The sequence below is a fragment of the Accipiter gentilis genome, chromosome 25 (assembly GCF_929443795.1).
Source record: "Accipiter gentilis chromosome 25, bAccGen1.1, whole genome shotgun sequence".
Taxonomy (NCBI): Eukaryota; Metazoa; Chordata; class Aves; order Accipitriformes; family Accipitridae; genus Astur; species Astur gentilis.
Window position 1 is genome coordinate 6,906,277 of NC_064904.1, and position 21,868 is coordinate 6,928,144.

At 37.5% G+C, this 21,868-nt stretch overlaps 1 protein-coding gene across 4 annotated transcripts in view; it reads right to left on the bottom strand.

The window, feature by feature from the left end:
* DICER1 (dicer 1, ribonuclease III) overlaps positions 1 to 21,868 on the bottom strand; it is a 70,277-nt gene that overhangs the window by 39,402 nt on the left and 9,007 nt on the right. For 3 of the 4 annotated variants that reach the window (XM_049828762.1, XM_049828764.1, XM_049828761.1), the window contains exons 2-4: positions 12,223 to 12,288; positions 11,209 to 11,309; positions 715 to 907 (exon numbers count right to left, since the gene is read on the bottom strand). In XM_049828762.1, the coding sequence (XP_049684719.1) occupies positions 715 to 858 (144 nt within the window). In that variant the 5' untranslated portion in view covers positions 859 to 907; positions 11,209 to 11,309; positions 12,223 to 12,288. The remainder of the gene's footprint in view (positions 1 to 714; positions 908 to 11,208; positions 11,310 to 12,222; positions 12,289 to 21,868) is intronic. The other variant, XM_049828763.1, reaches the window with a different exon arrangement.

Genomic DNA, 21,868 nt, shown 5'->3' on the forward strand with positions numbered 1-21,868 from the left:
TAAAATCCTTTAGTATCACAATTTGCTGCTATTTTAAGTAGCTTTCTAGCTGTATCTTTTTAATAGACACTTCTGTTGCTAGATACATTATGTGAATAAAGAAGCTAGAGCTTTTAAATCTAACTGTATACATCAATTCAGCCAAACAATCAAGTATATTATGTCAAGGTGATCTAAGCTTTTCGGTAAGACTGACCAAATGCTAGCTTTCAGGCACCTCTGCAGTGCAAAGAGAATTGAAATTCTAGGACTCAGAAACAGGTTTGCATAACAAGATGAAAATCAGAGTGCTCCAGTGGGGTTTCTGACATTACTGAGCTGCTTTGACCAGTATGTGAACCAAAAATCAAGATTCACCATGTAGGAGACAGAAGGTCAGAGGAGGAAGGAGACGTGACTGTATGCATACAATCAATATGCACAGTGTAATGTTTTCTGTATTTGTCCCTAACAGCATTTTGCAGAGAGCAGCAAGAGAACACTCTGGTTAAAAGTTGTTCTGCTCATTAGAGCAAACTGAGAAGAGAGAATAGAGGGTATTACAAATGTAGAACATGGCCAAGTTAAAGACTCCCAACAGGTGGAGCTGAGAGACATGCCTAGACTGTGTGCAACACTGAAGGTTCTCTAGCTGCTCTGGTTGTTTTTCTGTTAAGTTAATAGATTTAATTTTACTTTTTCATTACATTACTGTATTAGTATTATCACTAGTACCTGATATTTTCTTGGTGTGTAAATGTTATCATGAATTGCTTCTTGTTGCCATGGTAGTCCAAAAAATGGACCCATTGGGGAGGAAGCAGGGGTCATGAGCTGCAGTCCTGCCATGCTGAGGGATTGCAAAGCAGGGCTTTTCATTCATTCATCCAGTGTTTCTTTCATTGCATTTTCGTTCCAGCACAGCCTACTATGAGAAGAGAAAGAAACAGTATTAGATACAGTAACAATATAAAGCAAGAAGAGGAAATTTATTCTAAGAAAAGGACATTACTTGATTTTATTTCCACTAAATGTTAAATGTCATACTCTTTTCAGCAGAAAATGTTAATTTTAAATTTATAGGCACTTTTCAACTTAAAGATGTGTGTTTATCAAAGTACCAAAGAAATTCGAAAGGAGCTGTACTTTGCACAGCAAAGTTCATTCTAGGCATTTGGATTTACGCAAATATGTTTCAGAATACAGTTCCATTTATGTTCTGACAGAATACCATTTAAAATAGCTTTAAAAACAAATTTAAAAAAATAAAGCTCTTTTAGCTTTACTTCAAGAAAGAAAAAGATTGATTTTCTAGAGCACAGGCATAAGTATCGCACTTTCCACTTTTCTTTCCAACCAGAAAGTCCCTATGGCCAGTTAAAGCTTTACATATACGCATGCAAAAGGAACTTTATCCTAATCAGCAGGGAAAGAACAGTAACTACACAAGAACATCAGTATTTTCAAATCAACAGATTCTGATAAGGTTGTCTATTTAAGGAACTGGCAGACGTATTACAAATAATTGCTAATGACTCTGTTATGGACTAACGGACAAAGGGACCCTTATCAGGTTAGCCACCAGTTTCCAGAAAGATATTCTAATTGATGAACAAATCAACCATTCACGACTTGATGACAATTACACACTGGAAAACACTTTCCTACTAAGGCTATGAAGTCCTCATCACTCAGGGGTTTTTTTAAGTGTTTGCTATCTGTCAGGAATGATCAAGGTAAAAAAGAAAAGGAAAAAAAGAAAAAAGAGAAAAAAAAAAATCAAATCTACCTTGCCCAGGGAAACTCATTAAGGCCCGATGATATAGAAAAATATTGCTGGAGTGCAACACAAACATAGTGCATCAAATCTAAGACATTTTGAATACTTCCCCCCTTCAAATCAGATACATACCCGAGTCAACAAAACAGTATTTGCAAAAGTTAAGTTTTCCTCAAAATTCCTAGATGCTCTATATTCATTTTAGCATCAATCTCAAAATGAGAAATACGTAAAAATGACGATGCTTTCAAATTTAATTATTCATTAGAAATTCATGAGGAAAAGCTAATTATCATCCTATTGCATAGAAATGTCCTTGCTTTTCTATATAACAGTAAAGTTGGTTAAGTTTTGCAAATATGCAGTAGGGAACAAAAAACTAACAAAAGTATGATATGAGATCTAATAGAAAATATTAACCACTAATGGTTATGAAAAATAACTGCTTTGAGAGATTACAAATAAAGCAGTAAAATTTTAAAGTATTAATTTATTTTTGTACCATGATGAAATTTTATTTAACATAGTTTTCAATTAATAAAACATTGTAGCTCTTTGTGGTACATTCACATTTTTAAGTTAAATATTATAATTTGGGACATGTCTAAACACTGATTTATATTCTAACTTAACTAGTATTAAATAACTATGGGAAGCTCTGACAAAAGAGATGAAACCACTTCTCTCTAGTTTTCCATCTCGGGTATATCTTGTAAAATAAAGAGAAGGCAATACATTGAATCACATGGTCACTACTCTTGCAGATTCATGCAGAAGTAATCCCACTTCATAGAAAGTAGTCAGAGATAGAGCTTTGTCTCAGTTTTTCCAAAGGAACAGGGGGAGTCCTGAAGGACAGCGTGGTTAAGTTGAATTATCATTGTTCGGTTCCATAATAAAGAATTATTTCTTTTTTGAAGAACAGTAGCATAATACACAATATTCCCCAGCCACTGGTAGAAAGCATTTGGAAACTCTGGGTACTGCTAACATAAGTGAAGCTTTTGTATGAACTAACAGCTTAGGTATATGAGAGCAGGGGAAACGGGAGATAACATAGGGAAATGTGTGTCATCCCTGACTCCCCCACTCCAGCTTATAGATGAAGCTCCCCTTTAATACTTCAATATATCTAGCTTCTGTTTTTATATTCCACTGAGTAACATGCTAGTCGGTAACATGAAAAAAAATCCTTTGATACAAAATTCTTTATCACGACTACAGTATTTTGTTGAAATGGTCTCAGGCATGTTTCTCTACTTACATATAGCAACACAAGTGGAAACACAAGTGTTTGCTTTGTTAAAATGAGCCCTGGTCACAGCCATAATTGCTCAAGACTAGAAGGGACCAGGAAAAAAAACCCCAAAGCTTTTGCATAATAAAAGCTAAAGTCAATTCCTGTATCTAAGCCCAGCCACTTCAGTTTTATAAATCACTTTACATCAGCAGTGCCCCCTCTTCGTTTACTGTTCCACGTATTTTGGTTTTTTTTCCAAATCATAAATACAACTTTGAAAACATATAAAATACCTTTACCACATCACCAGGAAGAAATTGGGGAAAGAAAACCAACCTTATTTGAGAAGGCTGTTAACAAGAAACAAGTACAGGACTAATATTCACAAATAAGCGTATGTCCTTTGCTACACACTTCATGACAGTGATATTAGGTTAGCTACCCCACTGCAAGAAGCAAGGGGATTCATACTTACGGTTGCAGCTTGATCTGGAAGAGCTGTGAAACAACATATACTCTCAACTACAATTTTGGTTTGTGTATCTTCATGAAAGACCTGCCCTAAAGTACAATCATCTCATCAAGATCAAAAAGCATTCTCAAAAACCCTTTGAACTGCAAAAGAAGAAGTACATACGCATTTGTAACTTTAAAAGTAAGCACAAGCAAAACAACATTGCCTGCCACTGTTAGCCATACTGTTATTACCCTGCAATCTGAAGGGAATAAAAAAAAAAAAAAAAAAAAAGGATAATTTAGCTACGATAAACTGCGCATACCTGCAGGGCTATGATCTTACTGGCATCATGGAGACACAGTGGGATGGCTGCTATGACTGGAGTGTTGGAGTGGAAGGATACAGGCTCATTAGGAAGGACAAGCAGGAGAGATGAGGAGGGGCTGTCACCCTCCATGTCAATGACCAGCTGGACTACATGGAGCTCCACCTGGGGACGGATGAGAAGCCAACTGAGACCTTATGGGTAGGATTAAAGGGAGGGCAGGGACAGGTGACAATGTAGTGGGGATCTGTTACAGGCCACCCAACCAGGAAGACTCGGCAGATGAGGCCCTCTACAGACAGATATGAGCAGCCTAACCTTCACAAGCCCTGGTCATCCTCAGGGGGGACTTCAATCACCCCGGTACCTGTTGGAGGGACAACACGGCAGAGTATAAGCAATCCAGGAGGTTCCTGGAATGCATTGATGATAACTTGCTTCTCCAAGGAGCCAAGGTGCTATGCTGGACCTTGTTCTCACCAACAAGGAGGGGCTGGTGGGGAATGTGAGTCAAGGGCAGCCTTGGCTGCAGTGACCATGAAATGGTGAGTTCAAGATCCTTAGGGCAGCGAGGAGGGCACACAGCAAGCTCAATACCATATTCAGGACAGCCTCTTCAGGAATCTGCTTGGCAGAGTACCATGGGATACAGCCATGGAGGAAAGAGGAGCCCAAGAAAGCCGCTTAATATTCAGGGATCACCTCCTCCAAGCTCATGAGCAACGCATCCCAACAAATAGGAAATGCAAAAATGCTAGGAGGCCTGCATGGATTAACAAGGAGGTCCTGGACAAACTCAAACACAAAAAGGAAGCCTACTGAGGGTGGAAGCAAGAACAGGCAGCCTGGGAGGAATACCAAGAAACTGTCTGAGCAGCCAGGAATCAGCTTGGGAAAGCCAAAGCCCTGATAGATCTGGCCAGGGACATCAAAGGCAATAAGAAAAGCTTCTATAGGTACGTTGGTGATAAAAGGAAGACTAGAGGAAATGTGGGCCCTCCTCCGGAAGGAAACAGGAGACCTGGTTACCTCTGATATGGAGAAGGCTGAGGTATTCAATGACTTTTTTGCCTCGGTCTTCACTGGCAAGTGCTCCAGCTACACCACCCACGTCACAGAAGGCAAAGGCAGGGACTGGGAGAATGAAGAACCACCCAGTGTAGGACAAGATCAGGTTCAAGACCATCCTAGGATCCTGAAGGTACACAAGTCCATGGGACCTGATGAGATACATCTGCAGGTCCTGAGGGAACTGGCAGATGAAGTGGCTAAGCCACCATCCATCATATTTGAAAAGTCATGGCAGTTCAGGGAAGTCCCCACAGACTGGAAAAGGAGAAACATAACCCCCATTTTTAAAAAGGGAAAAAAAGGAAGACCTGGGCAACTACAGGCAAGTCAGTCTCAGCTCTGTGCCTGGCAAGATCATGGAGCAGATCCTCCTGGAAATTATGTTAAGGCACATGGAAAATGAGGAAGTGAATGGTGACAGCCAACACGGCTTCACTAAGGGCAAATCGTCCCTGACAAATTTGGTGGCCTTCTACAAGGGAGTTACAGTGCTGGTGGATAAGGGAAGACCAACTGATGTCACCTACCTGGACTTGTGCAAAGCATTTGACACTGTGGCGCCTGACATCCTTGTCCCTAAATTGGAGAGACATGGATTTGATGGATTGACATTCAGTGGATAAGGAATTGGCTGGATGGTAGCACTCAAAGACTTGCGGTCAACAACTCGACATCTAAGCGGAGACCAGGGACAAGTGGTGTTCCTCTGGGGTTGGTATTGGGACCAGCGCTGTTTAACATCTTTGTCGGCAACACAGACAGCGGGACTGAGTGCACCCTCAGCAAGTTTGCCAACAACACCAAGCTGTGTGGTGTGGTCGACACACTGGAGGGAAGGGATGCCATCCAGAGGGACCTTGACAGGCTTGAGAGGTGGGCCTGTGCAAATCTCATGAAGTTCAACAAGGCCAAGTGCAAGGTCCCGCACACATGGGTCGAGGCAATCCCAAGCACAAATACAGGCTGGGCAGAGAATGGATTGAGAGCAGCCCTGTGGAGAAGGCTTGGGGGTGTTGGTTGATGAGAAGCTCAGCATGACCCAGCCATGTGTGTTTGCAGCCCAGAAAGCTAACCGTATCCTGGGCTGCATCAAAAGAAATGTAACCAGCAGGTCAAAGGTGGTGATTCTGCCCCTCTACTCTGCTCTCATGAGACCCCACCTCAAGTAATGCATTCAGCTCTGGAGCCCCCAACAGAAGAAAGACATGGATGTGCTGGAGTGAGTCCAGAGGGGGGCCATGAAGATGATCAGAGGGCTGGAGCACCCCTCCTATGAAGACAGGCTGAGAGAGTTGGGGTTGTTCAGCCTGGAGAAGAGAAGGCTCTGGGAAGACCTTATAGCAGCCTTCCAGTACCTAAAGGGGGCCTACAGGAAAGATGGGGAGGGACTTCTAACAAGGTCGTGTACTGAAAGGACAAGAGGAATGGCTTTAAACTCAAAGAGGGTAGATTTAGATTAGATATGAGGGAGATATTGTCCACTGTGAGGGTAGTGAGGCACTGCAACAGGTTGTCCAGAGAGGTGGTGGATGCCCCATCCCTGGAAGTGTTCAAGGCCAGGCTGGATGGGGCTTTGAGCAACCTGGTCTAGTGGAAGGTGTCCCTACCCATGGCAGGGGAGTTGGAACTAGAAGATCTTTAAGGTCTCTTCCAATCCAAAGCATTCTATGGTTCTATGAATTAGCAAAATAACAGAGTTAAGCTCGCATGAGGCAGAACACACTTGAAGTAGCTTAAATTCCCTCCCACTGTATGCTAACTCGGGGGAAAAAGTTCTCCTCCCTAAACCATCAATGCTACTTCTTGCTGTGCTAAAGTCTCCTAGTCTTCATTTGTATTGGAAGTACATGAGATCTGACAAGATCAATGTCAACGTTATTATGGGAGTAAGCCAGAATAATGAAGTAATTATATCATTTTAAGTATTTCAACAGCAAGAAGAATATCAAGTTCTTCAATAAAAGAAAAGCAGTACAGGACCATCTAAAAATATAAAAGGAAAAAAAACACATCTACTTGAAGATTTTAAATTGAAAACATTTGAGTTGTATGTACATGTGTTCAAAATTTGTGGACAGAAGTCAACTGAAACTAGCTAACAGGGAAGCAGAAAAAAGCCCAAACTAGTCCTGCTCAGTCACTGTGAGTAACTGTCATGGTTTAATCCCAGCCGGCAACCAAACACCACGCAGCCGCTCACTCACCTCCCTCACAGTGGGATGGGGGAGAGAAGAAGGGTAAAAGTGAGAAAACTTGTGGGCTGAGATAAGGACAGTTTAACAGCTAAAGCAAAAGCTGTGCACACAAGCAAAGCAAAACAAGGAATTTATTCACTACCTCCCATCAGCAGGCAGGTGTTCAGAAATCTCCAGGAAAGCAGGGCTCCATCACACGTAACGCTTGGGAAGACAAATGCCATCTCTCTGAACATCCCCCCTTTCCTCCTTCTTCCCCCAGCTTTATACACTGAGCATGACGTCCTATGGTCTGGAATACCCCTGTGGTCAGTTGGGGTCAGCTGTCCCAGCTGTGTCCCCTCCCAACTTCTTGTGCACCCCCAGCCTACTTGCTGATGGGACGGGGTGAAGAGCAGAAAGGGCCCTGACTCTGTAAGCTCTGCTCAGCAGTAGCAAAAACATCTGGCATTATCAACACCGTTTTCAGCAAAAATCCAAAACATAGCCCCATACCAGCTACTATGAAGAAATTTAACTCTATCCCAGCCAAAACCAGCACAGTAACAAAGACACCTGATAAGATGTTCTATCTTTAACCACTGTGTTATTTTGAAAATTGATAGAACAAGAAACTGTAAGAACTTCCTGAATCGGAATATGGAGGCATAAACACAGGAAACAAGTCCTGCTTCCTGTGGCTTTAGAATAGGTTACAGAAGCTGGACATAGCAGCACAGTGCCCAAGCTTACCTGTTCTACTAAAATAATACTGAAAAGTCCAGTTTTATGGCCATCAATCTTGATAATTTTAACAGCAAAATCCACAACTTGATGTCCTTACTTTAATGCACATTCATATGAACAGACAGTGAACTGCACAGCTAAAACTAATCCCTTGTTCTATCATTTAAAGAACTTTATTCAGAACGGCACAAGGTTGGGAATGAACAGCCAGCAACATTTAATAGCGGTTTCTTCTCGTCTACAATAATTCTGTAACTGTGGTGTAGGTTTTTTAGTCACGAGACTATATCCAAGTTGAAGCAGTCCCTTGGTGCCAAAAAAATTTCAAGGAAACACTAAGGAATACAAGCCAAACCAAGTAGGGCACTCACCTGAAGACATTCTGGATCTAGTCCTGTTCCAAGGACTATTTAAAACATTTACAGAATGACGCTCTGAAGTAAACAGAGAAGAGACTAGAGCCCTGGGGATACATCTTTCAAGTTTTTACCACCATTTGCTTGCATAGTATGTGCTATATTCATACCAAGTTAATGCAAAACTACAACTATCTCCTATTAACAACGAAAATGTATTACTGCCATACACAGTATATTTCATCTGCTTTTTTCACCAATGTTTATTTGTAAATTTGTACCCAGCATAATCCTTGTGATACAAAAATTATTTCTAATGCTGTAGGTTTTCGGCTTTGTCCAGGAATGTCTAATTTATTCTCTAAAACACACTCAGCATCAGCCAAAAAAAAAAAAAAGTTAGTCTCAAAGGGTAAGAAAAAAAAAATCCACTTACTCTAAAGTAAACAAATCACAATCTATACAAAAAATATGAATAGAATCTTGCTGCTTGAATATTCTCTTGCATGAACACCTAAAGAGTGTGAATATTGCATTCTTTATAGTAAGTTTTATGTCCAAATGCTACATGAAACATTGACTTGCTGAAAGATCTAACACAGAAAATTCTTAGTTGGATAATAGAGGAACAAATAAAAAGAAAACCATAAAATATTACAAATATAAAATTCAAAGTAGAAAATTAATGTAAATGTTAATTTACAAAATGTAAAATATTCGCTGAGGACGTTCTATACCAATTACTGCAGAAGTCTGCAGTAAAGTGACTTCTACTTACACTATAAACATTCAGTGGTGAGAGTTGTTTTTGCCCAAGTTAAGGTAAAGATACAAGATTCTTACATCACCTGGTTTCTAAACCTGCTTTTAAAAGTGTACTTTTTAAAAGGATTTGACTTTTCCTGGGATAGTCCAAAAGCATTACAAAAGTGTATTTTCTGAGTATTACTTCTGTAACTTCAGTTCTCTTAGAGAGCTTAAAAAGCCCAAACCAAACACACCCAGTTTTTATTTGGAAAAAAAAAAAAGCCCCAAACTCAAACACCTCAGAAACAAGTGAAAAAGTTTCATTTTCATGGGAAAAGTCGTGTTGTTGTGTCCCCATCACCCCCACCTTCATTCAGCAGCCAATATCTAGGATACTTTAAAAATCAAGCATTGACATTTCTGCTCCCAACTCAGAATTCAAAGTTTCTAAATAACATCATTCAGCCCAGAAGGTCTAAGTAAGGAAATACTGTCAAACAATATTACTCGATAAGATGAATCAGAAATCTCTTTTATATTATGCTATCTTTAACATACACAGCTGCATGAGACACTCCTTATATGTTATCCTTCAAAGTTTGCCTAACAGCAGTTTCTATATTTGAACTTACAATATTCTTAAAGGGAAAAAAAACCCCAAAACCGTATTTCAGATCTGTTCCCTTTAAAGAAGGGCAAACAGAATGCATAAATGCTTACAAAGCTCAAATGTAAGCATTGCTATAAGAACAAGCTTCACTGGTTTCCCTAGCACAATCATCAATATTCATTGTAAATGTTCACCCTGATCTAGAAGAATTTTGTTTGTTCTATTTTTCTGATACAGAACCAGTCTAACAGCAAAAGCAGAATGTTGGCCTCTAATAGCACAGTAAGACATACCAAAGTAGCAAAGGCTGCTTTCTGTTGTTCATAAAAGTTTCATTAAAGAGCTTATTAAATGAAGATTACACTGAGGCTCTACATTTGAACGAACTGCTTCTGAAGCATTTTTACAAGCAGTACAGTATAGTTAAGAGCTGGAATTCCTGGCAGACTCCTCCTACATGTCTGTATACAGGAGAGAAATGGAGTACAACATGACACTTAACAGGCTCAGAAAAACACACAAACCCTGAAGTCCCTCATCTGGTGTTCAGTCACCAGTATGACCAAACCTGGATTTGAGGCAAAAGCCTAATAAACGCTTTCCATTGCAATTAGTCTAGCTCTACCAACAGAGCTCTACCAAGAGACAGTTCACACCAAAGTTATGCTGCTGTACGTTGTAACAGTCTCTAAAGCAAAAGGATTATACCACTATATACCAGCATAACATACATGGGCTATAGGGTATTTACCAATACAGAAATAAAATGTGAAAACAAAAATCAGTTTTCTAGCATATCTAGTGTGACACCAGTACATGAGGCATTCAGAATAAAGTTTAGAAAGAAGACATTTTTCCTTTAACAAATACAGACATGCAGCCAGATTCTGGGACAAACTATTTCATTTTTTAAAATGATGTGTATAAGGCCCTGTACAACAGTCCTAACTACGTAGTTGCTTAATCAGTGGTACAGAACTGGTGCTATGCAGATTCCTCTTCTTTTACCTCCTTAACACAGAGGACAAAAGCTAAAACGTAAAGTGTACGGCACCTAAGATGCAAGGCAAGGTGAGGACCAGGGAAACTAGATCCATCTGTCTTCCCTATGTTATCAAACTACATATCAATTTTTCTTCTACATAGCTTTAATCGGATAGCCTCTTTTCCTGTTTTTGCTGAACTTGTAATTCAAATTGAAGCATACTATTGAAACTAAGGCCTTAACAATTTACCTGTCATTTACTTTCCTCACCATTTACTTTGTATCTCCTATCTGGAACAGCATAGAAATTCAATTCTAACTCCAACTCTTCGTACCTCCCCTCTTCGCACTTTTTTTTTTTTTTAAATTGATTGTATTTCACCAACACAACCACATCTGAATACAAAATCCACAAGAAATATTTAAACATACACATCCTTTCAAAAAAATGAATACATTTCTAATCATATTCAATTTCATAAGAAGTATCACAGCAATGTGTTTCATGACAAACATCTTTTTATCTCTGCCATTGCTGTATCTAACAATCTATAGATAGAATAAAGTAGCTAGTTTCATTATTCTTTCCAAAGAAGTTCACAGTAAAATTCTGTAACCTCACATACAGGAGTTGCTTTACTCTAAGGTCCTGAAGAAGCTTTAAATATAAAATAGGAGAATACAGTGAAGTGATGCATAAAAACCTGCTTCTCCCATACTACAAAGCATAGTCTTACCGTTTTAATTTCCGCAGTCTCTGTGTTTATGCTTCCCGAACTGCATTTTGACATCATGGTATCAGCTTGTAGATTAATCACATAATTTGCAAGCTTCGGCTCTTAAAAACAACAACAAAACCTATGAACTATAAAAATGGTTTGAAAAGGGAACTACAATAGCAGGGTTAATTGTGGTAATTCAGTCGCTTATGAACATTTGGATGTGTCAACCCAGCACTGTAACTTGCTCAGAGAAAATGAACTATTTAAGTCCATCCTGAACACAAATTATTTTAGTCTAGTATTAGAAATAAAAATTTAAGAGTAATTTAAAAGCTAATTTTTTGTAGTTTAAATGTGCAAGGAAAGCGAACTTCCCTAATCCTCTTTACAGGTTACTATGATTAATATTAATAACTGGTTCATGTGAGAAATACAAGAGTAGTATGTTCTACATAATTTTACTATGTTCGGTACAATTGTACTGCTTTTTCCATGCACATGTACTTTCATTTCACTTGAGTTAAACATTTAAAAAGAAAGGAAAAAAAATCAGAATTCAAACTTCTGTACAGTATTTCAGTTTGAAGCTGCAATTAATAAACTCTTGAAAAAAAATAACCATTTCTTTCTAAGTACATTAACACGTTTTTTAATAAAAGTAAAAATATTGTGCAATTAAGATGGTGATTTGCATAAAAATACATTTAGCTATACAAGTAAAATTAGGAAAGACATGACAAAGAATTTCATAGCTATATTAGTCATTCTATACAACTACAACTTAAACCAAAAATACCATATCTAAGCAGATCTACAATGTCCTCAAAGCTCTAAAATATTTACAAGATATATTCACCTAAATTATGAGTTTTCCCAGACCTAAAAAGAAAGATTCTGAAGTCAATTTTTTTTAAAATCAATACTGAAAACTTAAATGCAGAATGGATCTTGATGAAAATTTCTACTCCAATCAGTTGCACAAAGTTAACAAGGACACTCCCAAGATTACTTCAGTATGTTCATTTTTACCTCAAATGCTGATGCTGAGCTTTTCCAGAGTCTCCAAGCCTGTAATTTTGTTTCACCCTAGGTAACCTAAAAGGCAATATAAAAAAGAGAGCATTTTAACATGAACTGCCATAAAAATCAATTGTGCCATGTGGTAGTCTGCTTGCTTGCATTTTAATATTTAGCTCTGTAGCAACAGCACATGGTCCTCCAAAATCTAATTATCATATGTCCTTTTTTGGCTAGGGATACAGACAGTCAGTGTCTGAAAGATCAGCCTTAAGAGCGCTCAGGAGATATTTGCATATTTTGTTTTATCTGCTAAAGTAATTGCTAGTTGAGTCCAACCGGATTTATGGTTTTCCTCCCCTGTGCTCCTTCCATGCATGTTTCACCTAATACAGCAATGAAAACTTGAAGAAACTTACCATTCAACACATTTAAAAAAAAAAAAAACAAAAAAACTTAAATAACTTATTTATTTTCTGGAAACAAAATAAGCAGTTATTGTTCTATTTTACAACAAGAATATTTGCGGAGCGCAGCACAGAAAATTTGATGAGTACTGCACTCATATACAAAATAGACCTATGAAAATTTTATTCCCAGGGCTACTTTTTAAATTCGTGTTTGTACTATACACACATCCTTTTCTTCTGCACAAAAATACAGCAACTTGCTGCTAAGATGCAGTGACTAGACTTAAGTTTATTATAACTGTTATGCCTAGGTTATTCATTTATTCCCCACCTCTAGAACATGAACCAGAATATGTATTCCACTGAACCAGAAAATAGCCTAACAACTGAAAACTGTCACACCTCTGCTAAAAATACAGAAATATACTGCACTTTATATATTTGCAAGAAAAGCAGAAAGGAACAACACAGACAGCATTTAGTCACCCCACCATATAACAAACATGAACAGAAGAAAAAATGGTTCAACGCTGTCAGTAAAGCTAATGCCATACATGGCTTCACACAGCAAATTTACTTTTTTCCCTAATCGTAGATGGCAAACAAAAAGCATACAGATCAGCAGGTAAAATCTGGAAGAACCAAAAAAAGTATGTAATTCTCCACCAAGCCCAACAATTTCCTTTGGCTCATCAAAGCCATAAAACACAAGATTGCAGCTTTAATCGATTGGCAGACATGAATTACAGTAGGCCCTTTTAATGCGGAAGCCAACATAAAACCAGACAGGCCACATTCCTGAGATGCAGTCAAGTTCTAGTACAAAACAGCGAGCTTATATCACATTAGCATCTAAATGGTGTTGGTGCACCCACTTAGACAAAAGCTTGTTGCAGTAGACGGTCAATCCTTCCCGTCTGCAGGCCAAAGGCATCTGCAGCTTGCCAACGATCCCAGCCAAACAATAGACACAGCTAGGGGTTACCACAGCAAATAACATAACCAACTACTCCAGCATTTAACAACTGTAACATTGGAGTCCAATCTGACAAGATTTTTTTTCTTTTTTACCACACTTAAAATAATAATAATAATTAAAAAATCTCATTTTATTCTACAGTGACTGGGATCTTGTTAAAAGAAAGCAAAAGGGTCAAAAAGGAAAAATTACTGACATTGCTAAAAATTAGATTTCTAGAATGTCTTCTATTGAACAGTAATGCCACCATGTGTTTTTTTTTTAAAAAGGTTTCTATGAAGAACTCAACATTCACGTATTTTATCTACAACGTAGAAGGTGAGAGTTCCAAGATAACTAGCCATTTGGAGTGTTTACCTAGACACACCACAAACACATCAAATACTCAAAGAATAAAGCAAAAACATGAAAAAAAAAAATCAGCTCCTATAAAGACATCAAGAGAAGCATCCAAGGAGTGATACACCAGTCACTTCTGCAAATCTCCAGTGCTCTAGAAACCTGCAAGCAACCACTACCTGCAAATCTCAGCCACGATCTTGAAGTATCTCGGCTATTTGCTACTTAAACATTTGCTAATACAAAAACCAAGTATCCAAATATATCAAAGAGTATGCAGAAGAATATATCAACAGGTTTTGTTTTTATTTCCTGGTTTTGTAATTCAGTATTTGAAAATAATCATGTTAATATGACACCTAATTGTTGCTATTAAAAAAAGATTGTCAGAAAAAGGAGGACCGAAATTTGCAGTGAAAGACCTACTCACACATTACAGGCAACAGTCTTAATCTGAAACACACTATCCATGTTCTTGCTCTTCAACATCTTCTACATTTGAAATTAAACAACTATCCCCTTCATCCCAATAATGATGTTAATATTTAATTCAGCCATTATTCAAACTGTTAACAACTTGAAGTTCTTATCTTGCAAGATCTATGCAACTGGACTCTTAAACTCAACAACAAAGCTATGATGAAGTGAATTATCTTCATGCAAATACAAATGAACTCCAGCATGAATCAAAGTCCTATAGCATCAGAGGGGGTAAGGTAAAAACTACCATTATGATTGGGAGGAAAAAGTCTGCCTGGGCTAGCATCCTGTCTCTCTATAATTACAGCTGGTAGCAGATGCTGGGCGGGGGCGGGGGGGGGGGGGAAGGCGCGACTATAAAAAGGGACTCTTCCTTCTCTTCCATGTGTTATTCCAGTAACCTTTTATTTCAAGTATTTTCCTTTGGTTTATTATGGTACAAACAATAAAGTTAGTCAGAAACCACAGTACCAACTCCATACTACCTCAGATTAACTCCAAAACAAAATACTCTTAGCATCCAAGGAACTAAGCCTTCTCAATGAAAGTCAGGAAAAAGAATTACACTCAGGGCACATCTCTCTAAAAAAAAAAAAAATATCTGAGCTATATGAACACTCTGAAACACATTTAATAGATTTAACAAGAATTAGAATTGAATTACTCCATGTAATATTTAATTCGATTTTTTTTCCAAGCTGCTGCTTGAAAACTAACCCACAGAAGAATCACTGCCGAGTTTATAGATCCTAATTTATATAGGTAACTATACTATTACTATACCAATATCACAAGAAGGGATAATATCTGACCATATCTGTGCATTTATTTATCACTTGGTCCTTTATTTGGGTACTGAATTATTTACTTGTGATTATTTAGTTTATTTAAAGGTTATGTTCAAGCCTTTCAGGCACCTATGTCTTTCGACAGGAAAGCAATTAAGTAGACATTAAGGCAGGGATTTCTCTCTTCCTCAATCTGGGGGCAAGCTGTGAAGCAAGTACAGTTCCAAAACCACCAATTATTCTTGCTTATGATAAGTAAAAGCAGCAGCTGCCCCCTGAATATAACCCCATGTGGGGATTTCAATCCCATTATTTGCATAAACATAAATCCTTTCTCTCCAATGTGGCAAAAAGTCAAGCTCCCCAAAATACAGGTGTTTGACAGTTTTCTGTTATCTCTGTGCCAGAACATCCAAACTTACCGAGTCCTACATTACAAAAGGCTTTCTCTGAATTCAGTGATTGTGTGATGCAAACCCCAAATATCTGCAGGTCTTAAGTCACCCTCTGGAATTTCCACCAAGTCTAAAATGAGAATTCAGATCTCCTATAGTTGGTCATAATATCAATTTATGTATCATCCAAGAATCAGTGAACAAATGTTAGGCTTAGCTTCAAAAAAGAATGTCTTTATTATTAACAGTGCAAACTAACTCATCCTAATGCAACCTTAAAATATGGAAGCATTATGTACCGGTTAGCCTGTTATTTACTCCAATTACATTTTGGGCTTTGTAGTTTTTGATCTGTCTTCCTAAAATAGAAAGGCTTCTCACCAGTTACACTACACGGCTGCACATGTTCTTTCCCTGCAAAGAACTTGTGGGCACACTACTGGAGTTTTCATTTATGTGAAGCTAGGAAGAAGTCAATATTAAGTTCATAAAAATATGTAGTATACAGAGACTTTTAACTCCCAAAGTCAGATGACACTCAAAGCTGCTCAGGTGCCACAGAATCCAACCTCCAGAGAGGTAACACCAGAAGGGGGGGATGGGGACAAGGACAAAAAACCCAACATACTTCATCGATTCTTTCATTTTATTGAAGAAAAAACTGAGTAATTGGTAAGACATTTCCACAGGCCCACCAATTTTTTTAGGAATAGGTAAGAATGTCTAAAAGTGTAAATGAAAATTCTCTGTGGAATACAGTGTTGCAAAGGCTCTCACACAAGACAAAGAACAGAATTTCCCATGTATTCTTTTCTTGCAATCATAACATGTGCCTGATTAAAATAATCCAAATTAATTCCAAATTGGGAAAGGCCACTAGAAAAGGAAATTCTTAGTATTTTAACCTACATATCTGGCTAACCAGCTTACTGTGCAGAACAGCCAGAGAGATGAGAGTCAACCAGGCCAGTGTTAATTATTTGCATGATGACAATCTCAAATCAACAAGCATAGTACATTCTGCAGCAGTAATGGACCAATGCTAAAAAACTTTGTGCACCATGAAGCACTTTGCACAGATTCCAGGTATTTGAAATTTAATATTTATAAAAGTATAAATGACCTCTGCCTTAACAGTAGTAATTAATGCTTTCTGTTTGAGTCAAACTAAAAAGAACTGCCATCTTTAAGGCAGAGGCTTTTATATCCTGCTGAAGCATTAGGCCTCAGCATAGAAGCACCTACTTAGATCACACATATGTAGCTGAATACAGTGAACATCATGTTAAAAAGCTACAGCATTTTATAGATACTGTTATTTCTCTCCATGTAAATATGTGCAGTTCGAATAGAACGTGATCATTCCTTTACATTCTTTACAGCTAAACAAACTAATGTAAGACTTCAGCAAGTCAAACCAATAAACATTTTTTGTTTATTTTAACGCATCCATCTTCACTTTTCAATATTGTCCAATGAAGCACGTATTTGCATACTACCTGGGGTTCAAAGCCGGTGAGAAGCCATAAATATTACATTTTAACTGTATGAAGCTAGAAGCTTCGTGTAGTATTTTCGTATCATAGGTTATCTGTAGCACTGTTGACCTTCAAGAACAACTGACATGATACCAAAACTGATTCAGATATATTCAAGAATTTACTTGGTGAAAAGGTAGTGATGGGAGAGCTGAAGTCCTTATCTGAGGTAAAGTGGCAAAAAATAACTGTATGTGATGAGACATGCTTGTGTTGTGTACTCTCAGTCCTGAACAATAGGTAAGAAAAACTGGAACAGTTTGTAAAGATCTGAGGACTTCATCTTGTGCTGGATAATTTAAAGTTTTCATTTAAGAAAAAAAACCTTTATTTTTAACAGATGCCTTAAATGGAAGTCTTAGGTTTAAGAGTAAATATGGAATCATGACTGACTTTGGAAAATCAAAATATTCAAGATCCACAAAATACAACTGGAACAGGTTCCTCCCCCAGTATGTGGGATCATAGGTGTGTCTAAACATTGACTGAGAAGCTTCAAAATTTAAGGGGTTTTTTTCCTCCTCCTTTGAAAGCTTTTTACATTCTGATGAACTATGAAAGCTAGCACAAGGTCAAACAGATAAACAGCCCACCATGTTAGAGCTAGGAAGTAACCATTCGTAAGAGTCCCTTAGCTCCAATACTGATGCAACTAAGCACCAGTAACACTTTCAGTACACAGACACAAATCAGCAAACGGACCCATTCCTGATTCAGCCATCTGTCAATCTTCCACAGTAGCAGAACAAATGCAAGATGAAAAAGAATAATTGGAGATAAAATATGTATCCTTGAGAGACTTCCCTGAATATATATTAATAGGTATCTTTGCCTAATGCCAAGTCTACATTACAGTTAAAAATCTTTTCAGTCCAGTGCAGCATTAGTCCAATTTTTCACATTAGCTCTGCACATTACATGTATAGTAATGGATATTCATACTATGTGGCTAAAAAAAAAAAAAAAATAATCAAAGTTGCTCCTCCTTTTTGAATGATAAAAAAAAGCTTCAAAAACTGAAATAAGCTGTTTTGCTAGAGCCACCATTAAAAAAAGGTGGGGGAGGATAAGATAATTTTTTACCCTTTGTTTCTCAGAATGGAGTGAAAGATATTCCTGCATATAAGCAAAAGCATTCCCAGCTATGCAAATGAAAGGATGGTTCCAGACATCAAAGCAGTTGTGGTTTACTGAATATGGCATTCCTTCTAACCCACCTCAATAATCATTAAATAAGTAAAGATAATGGAATATTGCTAAATAATTCCACTTTTTCTATATTATTATCTAAAACTACTCAGGGCTGAGAAATAAGGTTTTAAAGGAGTTAAATCCCTGTAAACAGTGCAGTTCAAGGTTTCTGACACTAGTTTGGGTTCTGGAAGCAATATAATTAAATTAATATAGTACTGCACCTGCCAACTAACTCTTCTACCAAGCACAACTCAGAATTAATATATCCTATGGTTCTTTCAATTCCAGACCATGTCTGGACAACTGGCACAATATTGCACTGGAAAGACAGACATTCCTATAGGATCTTGGTCCACAGCCATCAGTTGAAGGAGGTTCCTCTTTTCTGTAACACTAAAATATAGTCCTGTAATTCAATCAGTTGTGAACTGCATTTTCAGGGCAGAACACAAATATACTGGTTTCAGTAGAGCCTCTTTTCTAAAAATATCACCGTAGATTTTGCTTTACCTGGTATTATCAGCTCCACAACTGGTTATCAAATAGTAGTATCAAAAAAATAGAAAATATGAAGCAAAAGAAGGAATTCTGTCCTGTTCTTACCACATCAGCTGCAGTTTGCACAGAAGTTGTCAAACCGCGTCTCATTATACCTAATATCATCTAATTACCAGAAGTATAATAGCAGACATTTTACAGGTTGCTTGACTGCAGCAATATTAAGCAGCCAACATCAAGCAACCATCAGCAAAAACTATGTCATCAGTTCTGAGTTTTCAGAGAAAATCCAATCAGTTCTGCGAGGTCTACCTGACAGCTACAACAACAGAGCCTGGAGCATCTCACCTTTCTGCTGGTGTCCTAAACTTCTACTCTGGATACATTAAGACTTACAAAAAAAAAAACCCAACCACCCCCCCACAAAAACCAAAAAAACCCAAAAAACATACATGACAGCCTGGCAGGTACATTCACGGCAGAAATCCTGGTGATTAACAAGACAAGACAGGGAGATGACAGGAGAATCAGATAAGCAGTAGAACACATCTCTACTATTTTGAATTTGGGAAAAGAAAATACAGATTCACACACGACCTTTTGTTGTTATCACCATATCATTCTTCCAACCTGGGCAGCTCTGCAAACACGTCAATACTTTCATTTAGCAATGAGTACTAGATTAGGAGTACCTTCTTGCCCTCATTTATCCTCACAGTACCCTGCAGACGACCAATTCCAGCAGGTCAGACTGACTATGTAGTTCTCCTACTGTCAACCAAATCCAGACTCTCTGAAGATGTCCACGAAGCAGCACAGAAGGGGGTAGAGAGCAGAGCAGCTGTAATGAATACATAACCTTTTAGGCAGGGTTTAAATGACGAAGAACTCAATCTAGTTATGAGGGAATCGAAGGAAAGGAACAAGTTTCTAGAAGCAGAGCAGAAAAACATGAATGCAATCAAATTCTTGGAAAAGTAGAGATACTTCTGCTTTAAAAAAAACAAACACCACCTTACTAAAAGTCTTAAGATACCAAAAAATTTGGTTTAAAAGTATGGCAATATCAAGCATTTTAAGGTAAATTACTCCACCATTAACATCCCACTACACCAAGTCTGATTAAATCGAAGCCATTAATACCCCTTATTTTAATCTTGATTTATATTGGGAAACCTTACACATAAGGTTTCTTATATAACTAACCTTTCTATCAGTCAGAAACTTATTTTGGTTTTGTAGTCTTCTTTAGAAACAATTGCTTCCATATTGATATTGTTTGCCTTGATTTGCAACTATCAAATACAGGCATCTGATTAATTAGGAGAGTAGTGTCACAGCCATTATTAACATTCAAGTAATTACACCATCTACCTTACTAATTGGTATATTCCATTATGTACAACAATTTCCCCCCCTGCCGGTTACCATGTATTTGGAAAGAATTTACAACTCAATGCAAATGTATATTAAAATTATAATAATAAATAAAACTTTAAATTATGCAAAATAAATATTTAAATACAATTGAATTTCAATTTCATTGATTAATCATTTGCTTTTATCGGCTAATGACCTGACTTATGTGAGTAGGCATAAACAGATGCACTAAGATGCCTAAAGAGGCAGATAATTGATTGGTATGACTTTCAGAATGATTTAAGCAGATTACATGTCTAACTTTCAATGGAGATTTGAAAGGTTTCTCAGTTCTTCCTCAGGATTGCTTTTTCAACCCTGAACAACAGGAAATCTCTCACTTCTCCTTAGTTAATAGATGAATTACACCACCTTTCTTGCACAACAAAAATCAAAAGTACTATTATTTGGAAAAAATACATAATTAGCTTTTACCATTTTAAAGACTGAATAGATAGATATTTACTGAAGGTAGGATACAATTCCAAAACTCAGAAACTTTTCTTTTCTCTGGAACTACATATAATGCATTAAAAAAATGGCTGTTTTCATAATTTCCAATTCAAGCTACTCCAGCATCTTTCAAACACATACTAAAACTAATTGATGAAAAAAAACCAAACCAAACAAGAACAACAAAAAAACCAACCTGGGCTATAAGTCTAGGTCTTTAAGACTTGCAATATAAAAATAGTTTTGGAATTAAAATTTAAAGTTATAACGTTTTAAAAAATTTGACTCTGCTGCACAGACAAGAGCTTAGAGAAACTGAGACTAATCAACTAAGGCAATGAAGTTCATTCAAAAAGTAAAAGTGTGTTAAACCCTTATGGGCAAGCTGTCACTGAGAAGAGTGACCTTATTACTCCTCTTCTAGTAGGACTAAACACAGAGTATATGCAGAGGTTTAACATACCATAATTTCACCAGATTGGTATTTCATTTTAGCTTCTCCAATATACTCATAAAAGTATGTGTCTGGTTGTACAGTCAAACTTTTCTAAAATAATCACCAAACAAATATGATCTCTCTGGTGTAGACAAAATACAGGAAATCACTTTGTATTTTATCGCTTTTCTTTCATTTTCACTCAGCAGCAAGACAAAATGCTGTATGATAAAGGCTCCCAGATCACAGCTCAACATGCATTTAATATGGCACCGCTATACGTACAAGAGCACCACTCTTATTCACTCTTTAACCTACATGCTGCCTCCGACCCTCTCTTACACTGGCTGGCACAACTCTTTCCAGGTAATTTGTGGCCACGTCTAGAGACAGACCATAACAGAATAAAGAAATAACACAGAATAAAATTTTTTCTTAGATTAATTAAATCTCCTTAATCCACTTTAGCATACACCTTCAGAAATGCTTGCACCAATAAAGCTTAACAAATACTTCTACCTGGGGACACATACGTATTTTCTTTCTAGGCAGAAAAGCCATCTAAAATGCACATCAAACTACAGCTCGAGATACAGCCTGTGCACTTTGGGTGCCTAACAGGAAAAGGATTTACTGTTTTGAGTAGTACCTCCATGACCATATATCCCCTAATTAGAATGCAAACTTTCAAAGAATATGAATATTTTACACTAAACTTTTCTGCTTTTG